The sequence below is a fragment of the Lissotriton vulgaris genome, chromosome 7 (genome assembly GCF_964263255.1).
Source record: "Lissotriton vulgaris chromosome 7, aLisVul1.2, whole genome shotgun sequence".
Classification (NCBI taxonomy): Eukaryota; Metazoa; Chordata; class Amphibia; order Caudata; family Salamandridae; genus Lissotriton; species Lissotriton vulgaris.
The window spans coordinates 1,678,254,861-1,678,269,906 of NC_141695.1; the positions used below are offsets into that span (position 1 = coordinate 1,678,254,861).

At 45.2% G+C, this 15,046-nt stretch overlaps 1 protein-coding gene across 1 annotated transcript in view; it reads left to right on the forward strand.

Annotated features, from left to right (window-relative positions):
- Positions 1-15,046, forward strand: part of RTEL1 (regulator of telomere elongation helicase 1) — a 236,175-nt gene that overhangs the window by 212,456 nt on the left and 8,673 nt on the right. The window contains exons 32-33 of the mRNA XM_086932747.1: positions 244-1,128; positions 4,631-4,786. Coding sequence (XP_086788873.1) covers positions 244-1,128; positions 4,631-4,786 — 1,041 coding nt within the window. The remainder of the gene's footprint in view (positions 1-243; positions 1,129-4,630; positions 4,787-15,046) is intronic.

Below are 15,046 nucleotides of genomic sequence, written 5' to 3' on the forward strand. Positions count from 1 at the left end.
GTGAGTAGTTGAAATCATGTGATAATGTATTACTTTATCATTCTACTAAGCAACTGCTTTCTCTTATATCAGTGAAGTTACCAAGAGCATATAGTAGTATCAAAAGTAATTTAAAAAGAATCAGCATTTCAATTTAAAGTAATGTTAAAATACTGTTTGACCAAGCTTAGGACTGTCTCTTTAGTGTGTTATACACCAATGGTGAATATAAGTTGAACTGACATTTCTTTGCACTTTGTTCAGGATGCTACAGATTTGTTCGCCCCCATCATAAGAAACAGTTTAACCAGATGTGTGCAGATCTGACGGGACTAAGCTGCAGCGAAGCAGCAACACAATCACAACAGGCTCCAGCTCAGGAAGGGAGGCAGAGAAACAACGGCAAGGGAGCGAGCAAGCCACTGCAACACAACGATCGGATAGGGCTGCAGGGTTTCTCTATCAAAGGAGAGAAGGCTGAGACCCAAAACTCCTGCAGTGACACTGAGAAACAGCACCACAACAAACCGACTGATTTTCAGGACTCTACCAAAAGAGAGAGTAGTCTGCTGCAACAGAACAATACACTGGGGCCACAGGACTCCTGCACGGAAGAAGAGGGGACTCAGCCTCGATGTAAGAACACACCGCTCCCATCAAACTGCAGTAAACGAGAGCGCAATCTGCTACAACACACAGAATCAGTGGTACTGCTTAACACTTGCAGCAAAAGTGAGAGAAAACCTCTACAACAAAATAACTCTCAGGACCCTTGCCACAAATGTGGGATGGATTCAGTGCCACACAGTGATTCTATGTGTCTTGGGATTTCCAGTAGTGCAAGGGACAGAAAACCACAGTTGGATGAGAACCCATTGAGGCTTCAAACCAGTATCAATGTAAAAACATCATCACAACTACACCAGGATAGCTCTGATGTCCTGGGTTCATGTGACAGTGGTGAGGAAGAATCACAGATTCACCATAATGCATTGGGTCTCCAAAGCTTCAACAAATGTGAGAGGAGACCAGAGCTGCAGCCGGATTCTGGCAGTTCAAAGAACCACAGTGAAGGAAAGACTGAGCAGCACGGTCACCCAAATCCTGCAAATCTACATAGCTCGTCCACTGAAATCAGTCCCAGGCCAGGTAAGCAAGTAAGGGAGGGAGGGATAGGTCTCATGGGGTGTAAGCACAGAGCAGCTATTAACAATATGAAGACAATCTTTGTGGCACTGATAAATGGATTTTCTGCAGCAGATTAAATTAAACGGTAGGAATAGAGTATATTTTCTGCCTTGTCATGAAACCTTGTAGCGGGACATATAGTGTTTGCTCTGCACAGCTCGGTGCACCACCACCTTGAAGTCTTGGGATGTGGAATCTTGTGTCCTCTTATTTAGGCAATGCCCCAGTTGTGTTTTTTATTCAGCTTTCTAGACATCAATTGCATTATTTTTCTTGGATTGTTTTAGTAGTTACTGCCTAGGTATCTTTTTGCTTGAGCTATTCTACAGTGGTTTATCTGGGCCTTGCTCAAGAGGTTGATGAGTAGTTTGTGTTACCTGCGTAGAGGAGACATTGCTACTTTGTTTTCTTCATTTGTCAAAATTATGGTCTGCAGTTACTCTCCTGGAGTTTTTCCCTTTTTACACAAGCAAAATAAAGTAGATGGGGAATATTTCAACTCTTGATCTGGACTGCTTTACATGAACATTGACGGTTTTGGTGCACCGCTATTTGTGTTACACGGGCAGAGGGTGCCTATAGTGAGCACACACCCTAAGGATCATATTTGAAGAATTACTGAATCTGGTACAAGGGGATGGGCTCGCTGCTCGGTTGCTTTTGTTGTGATTTATCTTATCTGTGCCCACTTTCTTTTAAAGCCTGGATAGTGTTAATTATTATTCTGTTTTTCTTTTTTTATAAACAACTAAAACCACCAGCAACCTTCAAAACTGTGTTCAGTTTGGGAAAAAGTAGACATTGCACCCTTTACTGAGAAATGGTCTACTTTTAGAAATATGCAGTGTAGCCTCTTGGAAGTATGTTTATGCTTTCACACTGTACTACTAGTCAGATCTGGACAGCAGAACAAATACTCTAGTGAGCCAGTTTTATTTGCACAGTCTGTTTAATTTAAAATATCCTATCTTGTCTCTCATGGCTCTGATTGTACCACTTCTTTTAATGATGAATGTGCTATTCTGCTCAGTGACTATCCCAAGATATAGAAGACAAAATGTACTTGTAATCCTAGTTCTCAATCAGCATTGCAAATCCTGTACCACTGTGAATTAGACAACATCTGTGTTACTGTCCAGGCCCAGCACAGGATTTCAAAATAATAACATGCCTAGTTAACTAAACTCCATATTCCCCATGAATCCTATTCCTGACTCTCTGTTAACCCATCCTAAAACTCTGCATTGTACACATTGAAATTCATCTTTGATTGCAAGTTCAGTAAGATTAATGTTGAATTGAAGAGATATACTTCTGTTTTCCCAGCCCATTCTTGAATGCACTGCATGCCCCATCAATACAAGCCAAAGGGCTCTGTCCCTGGCCTCATTTGAAATTAGTTGTATCCTCCATTCTGCTACCATTTCAAGGGCCACATGACTAGGCTCCTGCAGGATAATTCTCCATTCCTTAAACTCTGCTTTGAATGGCGCCTGTATCTATCTTTATCCTGTAAAAGTTGTGCTCCGGCATAGCCTGACTAGTCTCTCTAAAAAAAAATCGGACCCGTCATTGCCACCCCCTTGTAAAATTGCGATGGCCCAACAGGTGCTGTATCTTGCTAAATTCTAACATATTTGCTTTATCAAATATAATATATTTGCACTTTGCTTACCAGTAACCTTAGCTATGTCCTCAAACTCTTTGAGCAGAAAAACTATCATCTTCCAGGAACCCTTCATTTTTCATTGCACAAGTACGAGCCCTGCAACCTTCTTTTTTAGTTCTAGCATCAGAGCGCTCTTCTTCCTTGCCATTGCTACCAAAACAGACATGCGCCAGGTAGTGCCTCCATCACTCTGAACTGGAATACACTCAGAATATCAATTGTCCAAATATAAAGAATTGTTTAAACAATCCACTAGCATAGCTCCTCAAGGGTTCTTCCTCGCTGAATATATGTTCCTTATACTCCATACACAGTGGAGAAAATATCTGTGAGGTGAAAGCTGATATTAGGTTTATTTTGGTATTTATTTCCATTCTGCAAACACCTGACATGCTACACCTTTTTGTCCTTGGGTACATTATAGTGCTGTCTTCCTTACTGATACAGTGATTTAACTGCTGACCTTCAAGACTTGATAAGTGAAGGATTAACTTAAACCTTGCTTATACCTTTCTCAAGACATGCCCAGGGAGTATTTATCAGATTGCTCAATAGTCAGTTCCTGAATTAGCTCAACACCCCACCTACAGTGCTGTCTCCCCCAGCTCCCCGTTTAACACCTCTAGCACTCTGTAGCCAACTTAAACTTTTCTGCTTATAGCCGTGTACAGCCTTTGTAATCTAACCTGAAACTAAATTTGAAACCTTCGCCAACAGTGGTGGCCATTTTCTGTCTGGTTAGTCTCAGGCCTCTTCCTGATCCTGTCTAGTAAGTGTTCGTTCATGAGTGTAGCATGATATTGTTCAAAGCTCACTATGATATGTGGCTTCTAAAGCCTGTACCCAAAAATCCTTGCAAATGAGTGGAAGAGTTTCTGAGATGGAGAAGCCAGAAGAACGAGCACTGATCCAACAAGCATTACCTTGTAAAGGTTAGGCGGGCATTGATGATACATCCTATATCTCCACTCAACTGAACCTAAATGTTCTGCTAAAAAGGCAAAGAAAACCTGCTCTGGAGCAGTCGTTCGAAGGGTGTTGACAAAAACTGGTACTGTTTTTAAATGATTGTTCAAAGCAAAACCCCACCGACTGTAATATTAAAACCCAGAGGCTTAAAGCCTTAAATAATTTTGCAGAACAAATTGCAACGCCATACAAACTACAAGAAGTAGTGTGATACATTTCTCCAAGACTGCAAGACTTCATCTGTTGTAGAATGAGTTGAGACACCTATATTTTGTTAAAAATGACTACTTGTACTTTGAAAGAGGATGCAAATGCATGTCAGAAAATTATAGAGATAAGGCTGAGCAGGCTTCATGGAGATGTCTCACTGGGCACCTGCTAGCCTCACATATACTGAAACACCTTCATTCCAATTATAATTAGGATGGGTGACAATTGGGCCGCATTTATTCAATACTAGATGGGGTCAGGGCTGCAAACTTAAACCTTGAGGAAACTACCACATGGTAGGTTTCCATGACTTGCCAGTGATATTGTTTCAGTGATTTGGAAAACAATGGGTTTTGATATTCTTAGTGCTTGGCCAACATTTTGCCCGCCCATGTGAAGAAGGCGTATTCTGAACTCGCTTTAGCTCTAAGCAAGTTCTTCCTCAAGCTAACCGAGCAGAAGGACCTACCACACACACTTCAAGATGCTTATGTCTACCATTATCAACCCGCGTTTAGGCTTTCGTCCTAATCTGTGGCCTTTCTTGAGCAGTTCTACATGTTTTCTGTAATGTTCTCTCACGTGTAAATCTTTTTATCCTTTTTTCTATGACAGTAGTTCCTGGAAAAGCCCAGAGCAAGATTTCATCATTCTTCCTAAAGAAACCAGAATGCAAAAATAAATCTCTGAAGTCGACATCTCTTGTGCCAGTCACCGGTAGCAGAAATGAGGCTCACAACAGCACCCCAGTGCCACCCTTCGTCCATCCAGGTAGGTTTATCCAGTCAGGAAAATTGGAGGGAGATGAAGTTGTGGAACAACACTAACACTCCTAGCCACAGCTTCAGAGTTGGAAGCTATCACAGAGATGCCTTGTAATTCATCTAGATGGACACTGAGTTACTGTTGGAAATCCGCAATCGATTTGAGCCCAGAAATACACTTTTGCCTTCTTGGGGTATTGAAATAAGACAAACATTTTACCTCAACAGTAATTCGAGGTGGGAGGCGGTATACATGTTACTCTGCACCCCAGAGAAATGAGACCTATCCGGGGACAATCTGTATTCAAAGCACCTTTTTATTTAGTATGCTTTAATTACCCTCCTGCACCTTTACTTCTTGATTGGTTGATATGGTCGTTATTACCACCGCACTTGAAAGCAGTTGGTCTCCCACTGGCATTTCTGAGACCAAAACAACTATATTGGTCAAATGTATAAAATTTGAGACCTCCGGGATTCTTTGAAAAAATATAGTACTTTGTGAAGGCACCTGGAAATTGGCATGGCGAGTTGTTGCTTCAAACTCAGCCGAAATTGATAAATAATGCTTCTTCCTTTTGTCATCTCAAAGCCCAAACCAATATCAAAATATATCCAAGCCAGACTCCGTTGCAAAAACATTTGTGTGGTTCATTAGAACTCAAATTCTGCAATGAATTCTAGAATTTGCTACTAATGGGTTACCTTTTACCTTATTTTTACCCTATTTTTGGGTAACTTGAATCGCTGAGGGTCGGACGCGCATGTTCATTAATTCAACGTTATTGATTTGATGGTGATGTCAAAAATAAGTATCTGTTAATGTAAGGTTGCAGCAAAGCCAGTTTCACAGTTGTGAATGACTGGCAACATGATGTATCACTGCGAGAATCAAGAGGGAGAGAGAGGACCAGAAAGCTAGTCCAGATCCCCGGTTTATATGTATGGATATCAAAAGGAGACTAGCTCTAGAATGGGTTAATCTGACATTAATATGATAGATTACTATTAATTACATAGCGACTCAGTATTGTCTTGCCAAGTGGCAGTGGCACCTGTTGGGTGTCTTTAGAAAGCCCTCACCCACCAACCTAGTTGGTGGCATGCTTCATCATCGGGCCCACCCAGTGACACCTAGCGTGTCCCGGGTGTGCTTCGACGCCTGATTACAGCGGAGCAGGTATGTCACTGTGTGTGCGGTGTAGGGTGTTAAGGTATGTGAAATTAAAACGGCTTGGCGGATGGTCCCTGGGGTGAGGATACTTTATTAAAAGGGCCTCCGTCAGCGGTTAAAAATAAGGCTGTGGGACGTTAGAGGCGGGTTACGACCTCCTACGTCCTTAAATAGTCAACATGTTTCAGCCAGTGCCTTATACTAATCTGGCTTTCTTCAGGACAATAAAATATGTGTGGGTTAAAATAGGGGTTGTGTAGTGTAGTCTATGTGTCTACACGCCCTAAAGTGTATCTAACTGTGAGAGGGGGGATTCCCTTCTCAAGATCACCTGTACATTTAACATTGAGGACAGGTACAAGACAAACATAGGAGAAACAGAGTCACTAGAAGGTATTGTTCATATATTATGACAGCCGACTTAAATAGCGAATAGTGCAGGCTATGAGCGGCTCAAGTGTAATGATACTGGTGGTATCATTAATGTGGTATCGCACTAGAACTTCGAGAGTGAAGTGATTAAAACAGCGGTAAAAATTACTGCAGTGAAAGGTGAAGAATTGTGGCGCAAGGACCATTTCTTACGCTTTCAATGCTTGTTTTTTGCTCCAAGGTTATTGAAGTGGCAGGGTGAGGCCCTAGTAGGGAGAAAGAGGTAGGACCACTGGGGTTAGGGAACCTGTAGGAGAAAAGTAGGGAGCGCTTACCCATTGTAGTGATACTCAGCATACTCACAGGATTTCTGGCCAGCACCAGCGTGGGACCTGTTGTGCCTCCTTCGCAGAACCGGTAGTGAATGGCTGCTGTTGCCGGTTTTTATACTGTCATAGATAGGATAATTGAGGGCACCTGTTGGAAGAGCAATGGTAGAGAGACTCGCTAGGCGGGTCTAGATAGCGCTCAGGTGTGTTGCTTATTAGCTCGCTGAAATGCCCGGTCTGAAGCGCCTGTGTGGGCGTGTATGGCTGCCGGGTGCCGGGGCGGCTGTGTATAGCGCATGCGCGGCCGGGAAGTGGTCCGCGCATGCGTGGACGGCAGTTAGCAGCTCATGCGCGGCCGAGAAGTGGTCCGCGCATGCGCCGTAGGTAGTATTCCGGTGCGCGAATGGGAGAGTATCCCTGTTCGCGCTACTGATCGATTGCCTGTTGCACTGGCTCTAGTTGCGTGGCGGGGGCAGCATTTAGTGGCCATATGTGAAGTGATTACGGCCCAGAGTGCTACAGTATGTAATAATAAAAAATAAGAAGAGATAAAATACCTCTCCATTACCTACTGCCCTGGCTCATGTGAGAGGGGCATTTTAGTGGGACATAATGGATAGCGCTTATGGCCCTGGGTGTTCTCAGGTGCTGGTACATATAAGTGGCAAAGGGAAATACCGCTATGGACACCAGATTGATCTCAAGTGCCAGGTTAGCACAATGTCATGCGGTGGGGCCTTCTGGGGGGTGATAGAGACCAGAGGACGTTATATCCTGAGTGGTAGGTGTTTGGACAGGTCCATATGGATGTATGGCCGGGTGATGTGATTGCCATCATAGGGTCAAGGAGTTCCAGGGGATAGCATCATTAAGCCCATCAGTGGCTGTGGATAGACGGTATATCCATCTTTGTTCTTTGTTTAGTAGTTTTTTATCATTGTTGATGGGGCTGACTGGTATTTGCTCAATGACTGTCCAGGTGAAGTCATTGGGGGTGTGCCCGTGGGTAATGAAATGGTTTGTCAACTTGCTAATGTTTTTCTTGCATTGCATTGTGCTGCGGTGCTCTGTGATCCTGGTTCTCACTTTGCGAGTGGTCATGCCCACATATCTGAGTCCACATCTGCAGGTTATTAAGTAGATCACATTCTGCGAGTTGCAATTAGTGTGGCTCCTTTGGGACCACACTTTGTTCGGTTCCAAGTTCAGGGTTTTCGTGTGGGATGTCAAATGACAGACACTGCAGTCATTGCATGGGTAGTGTCCGGTTACTTTGGGCATTCCCCACGCATTGAGGATGGTATTGTCGGGTTTAGGTGGTGGTTTGGGTCTGGTACTGACCAGTTGGTCTCTGAGGTTATGACACCTTTTATAGGCGAACCTGGGGGGTTCCCATTTCCTTTGCCCTGAATTAATGATTCTCCAGTGCTTTTTTATTATTTTAGCCACGTCATTGGAGGCAGTATTGAAGGTAGTCACACATGTAGTTGGTTGTGTGTCGCTTTCTTTGGTGACGTCTTCAAGTAGCGCGTCACGGTTCTGGTTTCTTGCCCTCTTCTGGGTTTTCTTGATGATCGCCTTAGGGCAAAAAACAAGCATTGAAAGCGTAAGAAATGGTCCTTGCGCCACAATTCTTCACCTTTCACTGCAGTAATTTTTACCGCTGTTTTAATCACTTCACTCTCGAAGTTCTAGTGCGATACCACATTAATGATACCACCAGTATCATTACACTTGAGCCGCTCATAGCCTGCACTATTCGCTATTTAAGTCGGCTGTCATAATATATGAACAATACCTTCTAGTGACTCTGTTTCTCCTATGTTTGTCTTGTACCTGTCCTCAATGTTAAATGTACAGGTGATCTTGAGAAGGGAATCCCCCCTCTCACAGTTAGATACACTTTAGGGCGTGTAGACACATGGACTACACTACACAACCCCTATTTTAACCCACACATATTTTATTGTCCTGAAGAAAGCCAGATTAGTATAAGGCACTGGCTGAAACATGTTGACTATTTAAGGACGTAGGAGGTCGTAACCCGCCTCTAACGTCCCACAGCCTTATTTTTAACCGCTGACGGAGGCCCTTTTAATAAAGTATCCTCACCCCAGGGACCATCCGCCAAGCCGTTTTAATTTCACATACCTTAACACCCTACACCGCACACACAGTGACATACCTGCTCCGCTGTAATCAGGCGTCGAAGCACACCCGGGACACGCTAGGTGTCACTGGGTGGGCCCGATGATGAAGCATGCCACCAACTAGGTTGGTGGGTGAGGGCTTTCTAAAGACACCCAACAGGTGCCACTGCCACTTGGCAAGACAATACTGAGTCGCTATGTAATTAATAGTAATCTATCATATTAATGTCAGATTAACCCATTCTAGAGCTAGTCTCCTTTTGATATCCAAACATGATGTATCAGCCACATGTCAAAAAAGTGTCCAGTGATATTGGTAACATAATAGAATGAAAACCACAGACCAGCACTCTCTACCCCGCAGTATCTGGCATGAGGTAATTCTAACCACAGACCAATTCACAGATTCTAGTGTTATCAGACAGCATGGAACACCTAATGCAGCCAACACCCCACCTCTCGACAAGGAAGTCCCTGACAAAAAGATAATGTGCTGCGCAATAATTCACAAAATTTCATGGAAGTACTTACTGAATATTCTTCATTCTGTCCTCCTCTTCCCTATGAAATACCCCTCCTGGCAAAAAGTGGCTTTTCTGACTGGCATCTAGGATTTATACCTAATTTAATCCCATAGATGAGATTGCCGGCATCACAATGAACCGTACCTCTCAGTGATACTACATGTCACAAACATAACATCATCGTACCAACCATTCCTCCTAAAAAAACCTTCATATTGCTCACATGGAATTCACTCTAGGTGCCACAAGACAATCCCGCTTGCTGCTGTTTGCATCATCAGTGGAGCTGAAAACAATTGGCCCCTTTTCAGTTTTGAAGGTCATCCGCTGGCTACCCTTTAAAACCAGAATTTCCTTTATGATGGCCAATATAACTTCTAAACCTCCACATCTCAGCCTTCCTAGGTTCCTAAGCAACAAACTGCAGATCTTGGGACAGGAGTTTTAACACAAGTAGCAAACCCATCCTTCTATGGGAATCCCAAAAACCAAGATGTTAAAGCAACAATTCTCCTGCCTAGTACTAAAGAATTTGGAGCTCACTTCCTCAGTACCTTAGACCTAACTCTTATTTGCTGGTCTTCTGTGAAAACCTAGTTAATTAAGACTTTGATTTGTTCTGGCTTGTATCTTCTTCACAAACGTTTTCTCAAATGTATCCACTATCTGATAATTGCTGTTCACGCAAATTCCTGCCTTTAAAAAGTGATCCTTACATTTCCTGTTACTCATTAAGTGCTGTGCAGCCTTTTTCTGCTGGATCCTCATCATATAGATATTCTAATATATTATAATGCTGCACTAAGTCCACTTGGCAACACAGCACACAGTAACTAATTATCAAAGGCAGCAGATGGCGCTAACACAAAGTGTCTATTTCAATCAGGGTGCAAGGATTGCCTAAAACATCCTAACTCCACCATTGGGTGATTTCGGATAGATATATCTTCTCGTAGATTCCTTTCTTTAGGAGTACACCTCCACATCTTTGGACTGGCCTGGAAAATATTTTCCTCAGCGGTGGCTCTCCACAGCCGCTAAGTGGTGCCACATGCCTTCAGTTATGTATCCCCCTCCAAATGTGACATCATCAGAGTATTTTTTGTGCCTCATAGACACGATCAGGAGCTCCCTCTCTCTAGTCGACAATTTGCCCCACTTTCAAAAGCAACTACATCAAAAAGCCTCAAGTTTTTAAGCCTTCCAGCTGGTTCTGCAAGAAGAGGTCCTCTAGGACCCCATGGGGACAGAATGTAGTATCTGGGTTTAGAACATGACACCATGGCCTGCGATTCTTGTATGAGAAAGTCCAAACCAATTAGGGTACCGCCACTACCCCCTTTCAATATGCCCATTCTTCAGCTCCTATTTCGAAGATGGTGGCAACACCATCCAGGCATGGGGGTCGATGAGGAAAAGTGTCATCCATGTGGCAACGGAAGAGGTTAAGGCCCTGTAGTGAGCTTTGGCCCAAGGCCCAAATTTTTTTCGTGACTTTCACCTCAAATTACACTAGTGAGGACAAAGCACAACAAAGCCAAGTTTCTTTACTCAAGAAAATAAGTCATTGATATTTTTTCACAAACGTGTGGTGCACCCAAGAAAAACTCCACTAGTAAAATCTTTAAAGCTGAGTGTCCTTTACCCATGGAGCTCCCCTTCGGACATGGATTCAGGTGTCCTTAATGAGCTAAAAGATTTACAATATGAATAATGAATTGATGTACTACAGAGTGGAATATGCAGAATAGGAGACCTTATTATTGTGTGTGCAGGATCACCAATGAGTGATTGGTGTTTGCATTGGAATGCCCTGAAGGCGTTCAGGGTGGTGAACGAAACTTTTTGGCTGTGACAATTTAAATTTGAACAATGAGAATACTTAAGATTTCTGGATTATACAATAAAGAAGAAATGGAGTAGTGGACAACTTGATTCGACTTCACAGTCTTTTCGGGTACACCAGTATGTTTGTGAAATTGTATTTTCTGCATAGCAGTGTTATCCAGGCGAAGAGGATACTGATAGGGTGTGCATAGTACTTAATGGCTGATACAGGTGGTTGTTGGGTTAATTCATTGATGTCTATTTTGGTCATGATGAAAGTAAACGAAATGTGAGTATCCTGAAATTAATATTTATAGCTTATTATTTTTAACTTGGACATTATACCTGTAAACGGACCCGCAGTTTTATAGATTAGAAACCTTGAACACTATACTCAAGAATTTGACAAACAATATTGTTTTGTATTTAATTTTATTCACTGACTGGAAAGGAGATCTGGTTATTATTTGAACGAACATCTAGTGTATCTTCATAAAAGAACTGGTCCAAGCCAACAATGGAATGAGACATAACACAGAAATTATGACACATTTGTCATTAAATGAAAAGAAAAAACCTGTTATTAATTGGTTTTATATCTAGAAACTAAAACACTATACTAAATGGTCTCTACCATAATTCATAATGAGATATTCGTGATTAGATTAGTAACAATTAACAACTCAAAACATAATGGGTTTAGCTTGGGAGTCGCATTTTATGAAGAATTTTAACCCAAATGATATTAGTCAACAGGTCAGCCAGCCAGATATATTTTTTAATCCTGAATCCGCCCAGCAATTAAGTGAATCCCTAACTTTAGGTGAAGTTGAGTAGTCTCTTAGAATGGGCATTGCCTCTAAAGCCCCAGGCTTTGGACCTCTTTAAAAGAAATCCGGCATTTTGGGGCCCTGTACTATTAAATGTCTTTAGAGCCGTTATAACTGGCCAGACCCCACAATCTTGGAAGAAAGCTGTGGTAGTGCCAGTATTCAACAAGCATTTGCAATGCAATAGGCCTCGGATTAGGAAAGTGTGAGCTATTGGTATTGTAAATGACAATTTTTTTTAATATGTGTTGGCTTTGAAAATATATAAATTAATAGCATTGTTATTCACAAAGCCAATAGATTACACTTTCCTAATGCGAGTCCTATTGACTATGGCAATGGTTGTTGGTAGCAAGCAAGGACAGTGCTGTTGTGCTGAGTGATGCTGTTGTGGTGCTGAATGATAATGTGGTTGGGCTGAGTGATGTGGTGGTGTCCCAGAGTGATGTGGTGGTGTCCCAGAGTGATGTGGGTGATGTGGTGGTGTCCCAGAGTGATGTGGTGGTGCCCCTGAGTGACGTGGTGGTGCCCCTGAGTGACGTGGTGGTGCCCCTTAGTGATGTGGTGGTGTCCCTGAGTGATGTGGTGGTGTCCCTGAGTGATGTGGGGGTGTCCCTGAGTGATGTGGTGGTGTTCCTGAGTGATGTGGTGGTGTCCATTAGTGATGTGGTTGTGCCCCTTAGTGATGTGGTTGTGCCCCTTAGTGATGTGGTGGTGCCCCTTAGTGATGTGGTGGTGCCCCTGAGTGATGTGGTGGTGCCCCTGAGTGATGTGGTGGTGCCCCTGAGTGATGTGGTGGTGCCCCTTAGTGATGTGGTGGTGCCCCTGAGTGATGTGGTGGTGCCCCTGAGTGATGTGGTGGTGCCCCTGAGTGATGTGGTGGTGCCCCTGAGTGATGTGGTGTTGTCCCTGTCCCTGAGTGATGTGGTGGTGTCTGTGAGTGATGTGGTGGTGTCTGTGAGTGATGTGGTGGTGTTCGAGTGATGTAGTGGTGTCTGAGTGATGTGGTGGTGCCACGGAGTGATGTGGTGGTGCCCCTGAGTGATGTGGTGGTGCCCCTGAGTGATGTGGTGGTGCCCCTGAGTGATGTGGTGGTGCCCCTGAGTGATGTTGTGGTGCCCCTGAGTGATGTGGTGGTGCCCCTGAGTGATGTGGTGGTGCCCCTGAGTGATGTGGTGGTGCCCCTGAGTGATGTGGTGGTGCCCCTGAGTGATGTGGTGGTGTCCCATAGTGATGTGGTGGTGGTGTTCCTGAGTGATGTGGTGGTGTCCATTAGTGATGTGGTGGTGCCCCTGAGTGATGTGGTGGTGCCCCTGAGTGATGTGGTGGTGTCCCATAGTGATGTGGTGGTGGTGCCCCTGAGTGATGTGGTTGTGCCCCTTAGTGATGTGGTGGTGCCCCTGAGTGATGCCCCTGAGTGATGTGGTGGTGTCTGTGAGTGATGTGGTGGTGTCTGTGAGTGATGTGGTGGTGTTCGAGTGATGTAGTGGTGTCTGAGTGATGTGGTGGTGCCACGGAGTGATGTGGTGGTGCCACGGAGTGATGTGGTGGTGCCCCTGAGTGATGTGGTGGTGCCCCTGAGTGATGTGGTGGTGCCCCTGAGTGATGTGGTGGTGCCCCTGAGTGATGCCCCTGAGTGATGTTGTGGTGCCCCTGAGTGATGTGGTGGTGCCCCTGAGTGATGTGGTGGTGCCCCTGAGTGATGTGGTGGTGCCCCTGAGTGATGCCCCTGAGTGATGTTGTGGTGCCCCTGAGTGATGTGGTGGTGCCCCTGAGTGATGTGGTGGTGCCCCTGAGTGATGTGGTGGTGCCCCTGAGTGATGTAGTGGTGCCCCTGAGTGATGCCCCTGAGTGATGTTGTGGTGCCCCTGAGTGATGTTGTGGTGCCCCTGAGTGATGTGGTGGTGTCCCTGAGTGATGTGGTGGTGTCCCTGAGTGATGTGGTGGTGTCTCTGAGTGATGTGGTGGTGTCCCTGAGTGATGTGGTGGTGTCCCATAGTGATGTGGTGGTGGTGTTCCTGAGTGATGTGGTGGTGTCCATTAGTGATGTGGTTGTGCCCCTTAGTGATGTGGTGGTGCCCCTTAGTGATGTGGTGGTGCCCCTGAGTGATGTAGTGGTGCCCCTGAGTGATGTTGTGGTGCCCCTGAGTGATGTGGTGGTGTCCCTGAGTGATGTGGTGGTGTCCCTGAGTGATGTGGTGGTGTCCCTGAGTGATGTGGTGGTGTCCCTGAGTGATGTGGTGGTGTCCCATAGTGATGTGGTGGTGTCTCATAGTGATGTGGTGGTGGTGTTCCTGAGTGATGTGGTGGTGTCCATTAGTGATGTGGTTGTGCCCCTTAGTGATGTGGTGGTGCCCCTTAGTGATGTGGTGGTGCCCCTGAGTGATGCCCCTGAGTGATGTGGTGGTGCCCCTGAGTGATGTGGTGTTGTCCCTGTCCCTGAGTGATGTGGTGGTGTCTGTGAGTGATGTGGTGGTGTTCGAGTGATGTAGTGGTGTCTGAGTGATGTGGTGGTGCCACGGAGTGATGTGGTGGTGCCACGGAGTGATGTGGTGGTGCCACGGAGTGATGTGGTGGTGCCCCGGAGTGATGTGGTGGTGCCCCTGAGTGATGTGGTGGTGCCCCTGAGTGATGTGGTGGTTCCCCTGAGTGATGTGGTGGTGCCCCTGAGTGATGCCCCTGAGTGATGTGGTGGTGCCCCTGAGTGATGTGGTGGTGCCCCTGAGTGATGCCCCTGAGTGATGTTGTGGTGCCCCTGAGTGATGCCCCTGAGTGATGTTGTGGTGCCCCTGAGTGATGTGGTGGTGCCCCTGAGTGATGTGGTGGTGCCCCTGAGTGATGTGGTGGTGCCCCTGAGTGATGTGGTGGTGCCCCTGAGTGATGTGGTGGTGCCCCTGAGTGATGCCCCTGAGTGATGTTGTGGTGCCCCTGAGTGATGTTGTGGTGCCCCTGAGTGATGTGGTGGTGTCCCTGAGTGATGTGGTGGTGTCCCTGAGTGATGTGGTGGTGTCCCATAGTGATGTGGTGGTGTCCCATAGTGATGTGGTGGTGTCCTAGAGTG